This window comes from Protopterus annectens, chromosome 6.part0 (genome assembly GCF_019279795.1).
Source record: "Protopterus annectens isolate FY-2018-M chromosome 6.part0, PAN1.0, whole genome shotgun sequence".
NCBI classification, from domain to species: Eukaryota; Metazoa; Chordata; order Ceratodontiformes; family Protopteridae; genus Protopterus; species Protopterus annectens.
The window spans coordinates 1,211,056,645-1,211,067,676 of NC_056737.1; the positions used below are offsets into that span (position 1 = coordinate 1,211,056,645).

The 11,032-nt window shown below is 33.2% G+C and overlaps 1 protein-coding gene across 2 annotated transcripts in view; it reads left to right on the forward strand.

Moving 5' to 3' along the window:
* The window catches only part of GRB14 (growth factor receptor bound protein 14), a 1,680,298-nt gene that overhangs the window by 1,232,433 nt on the left and 436,833 nt on the right, over positions 1-11,032 (forward strand). For both annotated transcript variants that reach the window (XM_044074833.1, XM_044074832.1), the window contains exon 5: positions 9,164-9,301. In XM_044074833.1, the coding sequence (XP_043930768.1) occupies positions 9,164-9,301 (138 nt within the window). The remainder of the gene's footprint in view (positions 1-9,163; positions 9,302-11,032) is intronic.

Sequence of the window (11,032 nt, forward strand, 5' to 3'; positions counted from 1 at the left end):
AGTAATATTCTGCTCTGTCAATAGAGCTTCATCACAATTAGTCTTATTAATCCCACTGTTTTCATTGTGTATTTAATTCTCATCCAGCTAGTATGTTAAATCCACAACTTGCGGAATGCAGTCAACATCTGTCTTTCTCTTCTTTTTTCTTACAGTAATGTTCTTCCTTTTCACTTGCCCCTTGTTTCTTTTCTCTACCTTCTCTGTTTGAAAATTGATGCCTTCTTCTGTAGTCTGAAGGTTTTCTGATAGAAAAATATAATCATTCCCTGTAACCCGTGTGCTACATAACAAAGTGGTATCATTTTACGACATATTCTCTTTCCTTTACAGTCATTAATCAGTTTCTTTTTCTTCCTTGCTATTTGTTGTGAACTTCTTCCTTTCTTTCTTTTTTTGTTTTCTTCTAAACAAACTGGATACTCAGATTGCTGAATACTTCTATGCAGTATTCCAAAGTTGTCAGAGATGTTGTCTTGTTTCATAGGGGTTAAATTATTTTTGTAGAAAATAGATGCATTATTTCCTAAATGTGTTCTACTAGTTCTATGCCTAACAATATTTATTTCATCAGTCCATCCATTAATTTATGAAACAACAGTTTGTCTCCTCTGTTATTTGCCTTGGTTATGGATCTTTTTGCAAATTCTATTAGAACAAATGGGAATATTATTGGTATTTGCAGATGATGTAACATTGGGACCTTGTTAATTCACATGGTTGAAGCCATGAAAAAGTTTGAAACAATCTAGGTCTAAATTTTAATCATCATAAAACTAGCATTAATCAGTCATCAATTTTAATCCCATCTATTCATTTTTTAAAGAAAACAAATGCTATTCTTCTTAAATTCCTTCTGCATCCAAATAAACCAAGAATTTCTTTTGAGTGGCATAGGAAAAGTTGGGAAGATGGAGGCATAGATTTTCTGAATATTGAATTATATGCTACTTTGGCTGTCATTAAAATAATAGCATTATGGCTTAATAATTCATATCAGTCAAAATGGAAGTTAATTCATGAACAGATTTTACTCAATGATAATTATATTACTTTGTTTCAAATGCAAATTATATCAAACACGTTTTATTGATTTTTAAAAAGATTATTGCATAAATGGTGCTAGTAATTCTTATTTTATTCCTTATGTTAATTACATTTTTCTCTCTTTTCAAAAATGTATGCACTCTAAACCTATAGTTATAATATTACATTTTCTTTGTTTTCTATTTGTACACTAAAGAATGTTTAGAAACACAATTTTAATAAAATGTTAGACTTGAAAAGTAATTTAATTATTTTTGGCATCAACTGTTAAATTGGAATAAACTGTACTCTTCAGAATATCTTCTTGGAAAATATAATTTATATTTAAGTAATTGGTTATTTCTGCAAATCTGTAGACAATTTGTAACACTTAAAATAGATGTTATAAATGATGATCCTATGAAATCTTTCCTAACATTTTAGATTTTTAATTAGTGTTAATAATAATTTAGTAACTAATAAGTCATGTGTATCTATAATTTATAGAATTCTAAGGTCTTGATTTTTCTTGCTCTAGTATTTTGTATTGGAATTATGATTCACAATTGTATGATGCAGTCTTTTCAGATGAAAATAAAAATGTTGGTATCACAATCTGCAGATAGAACATTTTCATTATAGTGGACATTTTCCACTTGGAAATCTTTGTAGAACCTATATCAGACCTCAAAAAATTGCCTTAATGTAAAAATCAAGAATTATTAAGTGTTGTAGATGTGATATAGAAATAGAAGCATTTTGGTTACACTTGGATCTCTTGGATCTCTTTATAGGCTGAAACCCTTCCTTACTGCCTCAGCCAGAAGTACCATCGCACAAACACACCTGCTCTCTACCCTTCTCTATGCCTCGCCGATTTTTACAAACTTATCTAAATCTAACTTCGATAAACTAGCAACATCATATAACAATGTAGCCAGATTTGTGACAGGAGCCCCTTTTCGTACCCATCATTGCTCAAATCTTAAACAACTAGGCTGGCTGGAATTACAAAATCAAATACGACTACAGCAACTAACCATCACCCACAAAATCTTCCATCAGCCTTCAAATACTACAATACTTTGTACCCTTATTACTCCTTATAAAAACCTCTCTTCCTTGTGCTCTGCCACCAAGCTCCTAGCAGCCTCCTATAAATCGAACAACAAAGCTGGGGACTGTTTGTTCTCCAACTGTACTGGACCTATCTGGAACAAGCTTCCAAGTGAACTTACTGCACTTACTTCTTTACCCACTTTCAAGAAGCATCTAAAAACTTTGCTTAATTCCCAATGTATCTGTCCTTGCACTAATCCTGACTAAACCTTTTATTGCCTCTACCTTTTCTTAGTCACTTCAAATTCTTTACTAGGTTTCTACAGTATTATTTTTCTACTTTCTATTTATTGTTTCCACTAAACTACAAAAAAAAAAAAAAAATTCAGAAATCACCTGCATTGTAATTCCTCCATGCAGGTCAAACAACATGTTCGGTCATGTGATAAACAAGATTTCTATCCCTTTTTATCCCTTTTTGCAGTAAGCAATTTTATCACCTGATGTATTTTCTTGGCTATGCTTATGAAATAGTTTATGTACTACTTTCCATTTGTAAAATATTTCTTTTTTGTATAACAAGTTTTGTTCTATATTACTGTGTTGTGGAGCATTTCTCCCCGGGCCTCTACTGAAAATGGACATGTATCCAGCTAGACTAGCCCGGACAACAAATGTAAAATAAACAATAATAAAGTAAATAAAATAAACATAGTGTTAGATTGTAAGATAGTAACTCCCTTTTGGGAAGATATTAATAATTTTACTGAAGAATTATGGTCAGATAGATGCATTATTTCTAAATCTTTCATTTTATTTAATGTTCCAATTCCTACAGTTTTTCTTAGGATGCAAGTGCCTCTTCTTTTGTCTATTTTAGCCATAGCTAGCAAAGTAATGACAAGAGAACTGGAAAAACAACTCCTTCATGTATCAAATTCATCAGTTTAGCAAAAATTGTGTGTAACTATAAAAATGAAGACTTCTAATGTTATACATTCTTATAAATCATGGGTAAAACTTAAGGATCTTCCAGATAAATATTGTCTGTTTAACAGTTTATTTTATATTTAAACCAAACACTGGAGATGGCAGAACAATAAGCTCCAAATGACAGGCTACAGTCACAGTTCGTCTCAATGACGTATACCAATCCCAAAGGCAACAAATCTTCAGTCTTCAGAAAATATACTCCAGGCAACAATTATACAAACAAAATGTTTAATATAAAGGCAAGTGCTTTCACCGTTTAAGGCTTCATCAGGCCAATACAAAAATCCATTAGCATAGACAACACCTTAAATACTTTATAATGCAATGACATCATTTCCACTTTCAATTAACATAATAAACGTGCACCTACAATTAAAGCGCAATCACCAAAACTCTATTATTAAAACAAACATACTTATAAAAGTACACTATAAAATTTCATCATTTAAGCTAATAAATAGAAAACTTAGCTTATTAGCAAAATAACATACAAATACATTGAAAATTATGTAAATTGAGTCTACTAAACATCTATAGTGTTAAAACTTCAAAAGTGAAATTCAAACTCATGTAAAGACATCCATAAGGAGGATAGGAAATACAAATAAAAATAAATAACATACATACTTAAACTATCTTCCATTCAGACATCTCAGTAAACAACGTCTTATCTGTTACTTAAAAATACAGACATATTAAATATAAAACAATAAGTAAACCAGGCAATAAAGTAATGTCAAGCAAGATAATCCATAAAACTACAACTAGACCTATAAAATATATGTAAATATACAACTCATTACCTTAACGGTCTCGTTAAGGTAATGAGTTGTATATTTACATATATTTTTAGGTCTAGTTGTAGTTTCATGGATTATCTAGCTTGACATTACTTTATTGCCTGGTTTACTTATTGTTTTATATTTAATATGTCTGTATTTTTAAGTAACAGATAAGACGTTGTTTACTGAGATGTCTGAATGGAAGATAGTTTAAGTATGTATGTTATTTATTTTTATTTGTATTTCCTATCCTCCTTATGGATGTCTTTACATGAGTTTGAATTTTTCACTTTTTATGAAGTTTTTAACACTATAGATGTTTAGTAGACTCAATTTACATAATTTTCAATGTATTTGTATGTTATTTTGCTAATAAGCTAAGTTTTCTATTTATTAGCTTAAATGATGAAATTTTATAGTGTACTTTTATAAGTATGTTTGTTTTAATAATAGAGTTTTGGTGATTGCGCTTTAATTGTAGGAACATGTTTATTATGTTACTTGAAAGTGGAAATGATGTCATTGCATTATAAAGTATTTAAGGTGTTGTCTATGCTAATGGATTTTTGTATTGGCCTGATGAAGCCTTAAACGGTGAAAGCGCTTGCCTTTATATTAAACATTTTGTTTATATAATTGTTGCCTGGAGTATATTTTCTGAAGACTGAAGATTTGTTGCCTTTGGGATTGGTATACGTCGTTGAGACGAACTGTGACTGTAGCCTGTCATTTGGAGCTTATTGTTCTGCCGTCTCCAGTGTTTGGTTTATGTTTTTTCTTTTTGGAGATTACAACAGCAGCTATTTACTCTTGGTTTTATTTTATATTTAGATTTCTTGTTATGGATCTTTAAAAATAGTTATTTTTTTCTGTTCAGTTTATGATGTTTTATCTGTTCTTATTAAAATCTCAATAAAAAGTTAAAAAAGAGAATTAAAGACAAACCAATGACAATCAGATTCCAGTGTGAAGATAAGACAGTATTCCTAATTGTAGCCTATGTCCCACATTAGGTTTGTGATAGCGAGGAAAAGAGTGTGTTCAAGCAGCAGTTGCAGGACCTATTTGATGAGGGAGGACAATGTGAGTTGGTGTTGATAATGGGAGACATGAATAAATATATTGGGACAGACAGAACAGGATATGAGGATTATCTGGATCCACATGGGGGGGGGGCAACAGGAATAAAGAAGGTCATTATAAACTTATGTCTGGCAAATGGCTTAATGGCTCCTGACACATGGTTCAGCAAGAAAGACAATCACAAGATGACATACAAGTGTGGCCAACATGCAACTCAGGTGGACTTCACGTATGGAGAGGGCAATAAGGTAGAATCAGTGATAGCAAAACCATCCCCAGGGAATCAGCCTACAGCATAAACCACTAATAGATGCTAACCTCTGCTGAAGAGAGAGCACTTGAAACCATGTCTTAGAAAATACACAGATATGACTGTGTTTGAATTTCAGGAGGGCCTAAACCTCTATGTCTTTGTATGGACAAAAACTGCAGCCTTTACAGATAGAGTTTATCTCACATTTCTAGTACAAAGTGAGTAGCATGGCAAAATTGACAACTCTATCCAGCAGTCGTGGACAATTTCTATAAGAAATAAATGAATGAAATATCAGTTTAAACATTAACAAGGACTGCTCCCTTCAGCTTCTGCTGCAGCTATGTCTGGCAATTCTACGGTGCCCGCATATTGTAACTGCTTTCATATCTCCATATTGTGCAGCAATACTCAAACCACAAATATCTTGCTGTAGGTTTCCAGAACATACCTAAGTGTATCGCTACAGGTATCCTAGCAATGGCAGTAAAATTTCAGAATTCTAGACTTATGTTCACTGAAGTTTGTGTGCCTGTGACAGTGTGGTGTTATACACCATCTCTGCCCTAGTCTAGGCAATTCAGTTGAGGGCCATAAGCCATGATTACAAGCTGTATCTTGCATCACCTGCAACATACAGCACTGGACGTTATTATGAATAGTCTGCTAAAAATGTTCATGGGATTTGGATTTTATGGACTATGTGAATAGCAATATGTGAATCTACCATGTAGGTAACCCTGTGGAGTCACACCACAAAAATGTTGGTATAAGTCACTTGTGAAACAGAGGCAGGACAATGGAAACTGCCTAGATGGAGCACAGAGACACTCTATATAATGCCCAGTGTGTTGTACAATACCTGGAAGTAATCTGATCACCACCCTGTCTGTCACATAACCACATATTCCAGCTGATAAACCACTTGCCACATGGAACATGTAGCGTCTTGAAAAAAATGAGTGCAGACATAATTTCCAGAACCTCAAGGAAATGGGCTGTTATAGCATGTCTGCCATCACTGGAAACCAAATATGCTTCCCCAGGTGATACAGCATCATGACAAGGAACTTTTATTTAATTCACAAGGCTGACTCCTGAGAAGCTTTTAGTGCACCCCTGTTGAACTCAAACATCTCTAAACTCTGAGACATCTCCATATCTCTGAAACATCTCTGCTGTGAGGGCTGCTGTTCTGTATTTATAGTACTCTAAATACATTGTATCTATCATCTTCAGTACTTTTAAGCATCTGTTTTTGTGGTCCATAACACGTGGGCACCAAACCAGTCGTTTCTATTGAGTGTCAAAGTGTACACTCCTGTGGAAGGATAGGGATGATTTCACCTACCTGAGTTGGGAATTGCTGGTGGAAAGCTTATTGTGTGCTTACCAGATTTGTTTTTGGGCATACTTAATTTAAACAGCAAAAACACAAGACTTCCACCAAAGCTTTAGAACTCAATTTTCCTGCACAAACCTGATCCAGAATAAAAAGCAAAACACCAGGACTTGGAGACAGCTATAGAATCCAATATAAAAATCTTTATTCGATACAAGCGCTTTTATGGGTAACCCCACTTCTTCAGATGTCTAATACATTTTAAAAACAGCTCTTGGTTTAAATATCCTCTTGAGGCACAATTAAAACCAACCAATACATTGTTCTGGCATGAACAAGCACTTTCAATTTAGAGTAACATTCTACAAGGTACATGCCATTGACTAAACCAGAAATCTAAATGTATATGTATACACTTCTAAAAAACAAATCTAGGCCACGGATATAGGTAAAATGATCTTTATGAATCCACAGATGAGCGCTTTTGTCTGATACAAAGACTTCTTCAGATGAAAGCACCAGTGCTACATACAGCAATATATATTTAAAAACAATTAACATCAATTAAGAATTAAAGGTGCATACCCAATAGGTACACTATCTCATAATATTGATGTAGTTACAAATGTGTACAGAAAATATTGTACAAATCTGTAAAATAAGGCAAAATACAACAATTTAAATACTTTCTGCTTTGGTTAATAAAACAGATTTTTATACTTAAATACTCATTAAGACCAGGTGGAATATTGGATTTAAGCCTGAGCTGCCATTTAAGTTCCTTGTTCAATAACGCATTTTTAAGGTCCCCACCTCCCCTGTACTGGTTTTCTTTAATTAAATCAATAATAGCAAACTTAAAACCAACATAGGAAGGACATAGTAAGGTATGTTTAAATAAAGCACTAGTCTCCTTATGTGTCCTAATGTCGTACTGATGCTCGTAAATACGATCTTTGAATGGTCTTTCTGTTTTTCCTATATAAAATGCACTACAATTTGTGCTTAAAGCCATGTAGACTATCATCTTCATTTTACAGTTTCCTTTACAGAATGTAGCTATACTATTTAGACCATTATTCAACTTAATCCTTTGTTCACTAATAATTAAAGAACAAACGCTGCAACTACCACACGGGGCAGTGGCTCTATAATGTATAACATCTCTGTCTGTTCAAAAATTCTTTTAAAGTTCCTTCCAACTTTGTAAGTGAATAAAGGTTGCTCCTTCACCACATTATATAAATCTTTATTGATTTTAAATAAATTCCAATTTGCTCTCACTGTTTGTGTAAATAAATCTGAGAACATATTGTATTGTGTAACACAGGCTCCATGGAAATGTTTTCTTTTATCATCCTTTTCGTCTACACTAACTAAGGGATGTCCAAGCAAAGCCTTATATTTAATACCCCATCCATTATATACCTCATCCAGATCTTCCTTAATCATGTCTATAGGGTAACCCCTTTATGCAAATGTATTGCTTAAAAATATAAATTCACCTAATAGATCATCATGGTCAGAGGTCATTTTTGCAATTCTCACTGGCTGACCTTCGATGAGACTTCTCTTTTGTGATATAGGATGATAGCTGGTGTAATGTAAGTAACTATTACACCAGGTATCTTTCCTATAAATATTAGATTTGAATCCCTTAGTGGTTTTAGTAATTGTTACATCCAAATAATTTATGCTGACATCGTTGTGTGTGTGTGTAAAGGACAAAAAAGATGCACAAGAATTTAAATATTCCATAAACTTTACCAAAGTGTTGTGTGTTCCATTCCATAACACAAGGATGTCGTGGGTATGCACCTTTAATTCTTAATTGATGTTAATTGTTTTTAAGTATATATTGTTGTATGTACATCTGAAGAAGTCTTTGTATCAGACAAAAGCGCTCATCTGTGGATTCATAAAGATCATTTTACCTATATCTGTGGCCAGGATTCATTTTTTATCATTTGTTATTTAGTCACGTTTTATATTGTTGTGGTATACACTTCTAAAAGCCTATTTATAAAGTATCTAAATTGTAATTCAAATTTCCATAACATTTCAGTTTGCAATCACAAGCACAGAATATATCTGCACATATTTACATTTTCCACTTATGTTCTCCAAAACACATACAAGCCTGTAATAAAAAGTCAGTAATTTAACATACAAACAATTCCACAGCATATCTTACCTAAAAAGCTGCCTAGACTTTAACTTAGGACATTTCATTCCACAGTCACAAGTAAAGAATATATCTGCACATGTTTACATGAGCAGGGGTATATGTTCATTTAATCCATGACCTTTGTCAGCCCTTAATCTTACTGTCCACTTAGTTTCAAGCTCTTCAGTGATGTTCCGTAGGTCCCCCCCTTATACTCTCATATGTTCTTCCTATAACTAAAAATTTAAAAGCATGTTGCATATCATTATTAATAGTGTGCCTGGCCAAGGCATTTCCTTTGTTCTTTTTATGGATGGCATAAATTCCTTCAGAATACGTGAAAATGATTAAATATTTTTAGAAAGACAGTAAGAACAATTAAAATAATCTGTGGAAATAGATACAGGAAGGACAGACTAGCAGTGCAGTATGATAATATGGATGCTGTTTATTTCCAGACATTTCTTAGCTCCAGCTCATATCCGGAAGTTCATGGGTACCTTCATGTAAAAGAGCAAGGAAAAAAGTCATGGAAGAAGCTGTACTATGTTTTGAGAAGATCGGGATTATATTTCTCTACCAAGGGGACATCAAAGGTGAGGCTAAACTGATCAGAAGCACTTGTTGCAAAGGTAAATACAAGCCTTTCCTCATTTTGCCATTTATCATGTTGCTGTTTAACAACACCTATTAATAATTCACTGCTGTATGTTAATATATAAGATGTGCATTTGTTTAGTTATGTATTTCCATCTTAGTCTGTGCAGTTTGCTTCAAATGAATGCCTCATGGTGGTCATAAATCATATTGGTTGTTACTTAAAACGATTTTAAGATCCATGTAAAATCAAATAATAGTATGAAGTGAGATTTGGACTGTTTTTGTCGGCTTTCAGAGGGCATTGCTAGTCAGTAGATAGTACTCTTCAGTGCTTCTCACATGTTTAGCGTTTATGCAGATGATTCTCATTAATAATTGTTGCATCTCCTTCACCTGCACTATGAAAGATGAATTTACATAAAACATAACATAATTATAAATTCTTCCTTTTTTTGTTTACATTTTTTATTTCTCAAGTGCATCAAAAGCTTCAGTTTTACCAATAAAAGTCACCTAAATAATTAGCCTTTAACACCAATTAATGAATAATTACTGCATTCATTATAAGCAGTAATGGGTATTTGCAAGACTATATGTATGATACCATGCAGCATGAGTTTCACTTATAACTTCTATAATGTCTGGCATAACTTGTCTAATAATTTATTTTTGGTTGTCCTGGTAGTTTTATTTTATCAATTTTTTTTCACGTAGTATGACTTCTGATGTAGTGTATCTGTTTTAGCCTTCTTGACAACTTCCTATTTTGCTTTCAGTAGTAGCATGTTATTTAAATATTAGCAAGCCTTGCAGTAATTAAAGCTATATGCAAGGTGACATTTTATATATTAGCAAAACAACGGAGGCATACAACTACAGGAAGCAGCATAGAATGCAATCATGTGACAAGAATAGATTGACATTTTTGTTATGCATGAGCTCTACATTGCACAAAGTAGTACTTAAGAAACACAGGTGTTAAAGATTTAGTAGTTTGTCATCAGTATTCAAAGGAATGCAGTAAGAAAGGTGAACTGCACAAATGTGTCGTAATGGAATTGTGATAATATGGAGGAAGAGATGACAGCATTAAACAAAGATAAGGCAAAATATTAGTAGAATCAACCTGCTGCCAGTGGAGATGTACTCTCTCAGAGATGAGATTACCACATTTTGCATATCTTCCCACAGGGTGCAGTCTGTATCTGCAAAATCTTATTTTAATCTGGAATAAGTTTAGACAATTTTTCTGACACTTAGATATCTGTTTCAGTTAAACATGCACCAGTTAACAAAATGGAAACCTTCTAAAATGAGAGAGTATAACCAGATCCCTGATATGTCATGTCTTTACACTTAACAGCTCAAACCCTACTCATTACTTCTAATGCAGCACCTCAAAATAACTGTTTTTTAATTCACCATGTTAGCTGAATTACCATCCATGCTACCTGAACTTATATATACCAATTTCAAGGTTGCACATTTTTAAAGGAAGATATTTTCTAAACTAGTGTGCAGTCGTCTCATGTTCTCTGTTTCACTCAAGCATGAGCTAGCAGGTAAATTCTGAGCTCCCAAACCATAAGAGCACATAGTCTAGCTGATGGAACATTGTCTTCTCAGCTCTCCTGAGAGGTACAGAATGTCACATCTTGCAAAGTAATGGCACATCAAAACATATATCTTTAATTATGTTTCTTATTGTCAGTATCTGAATAATAATG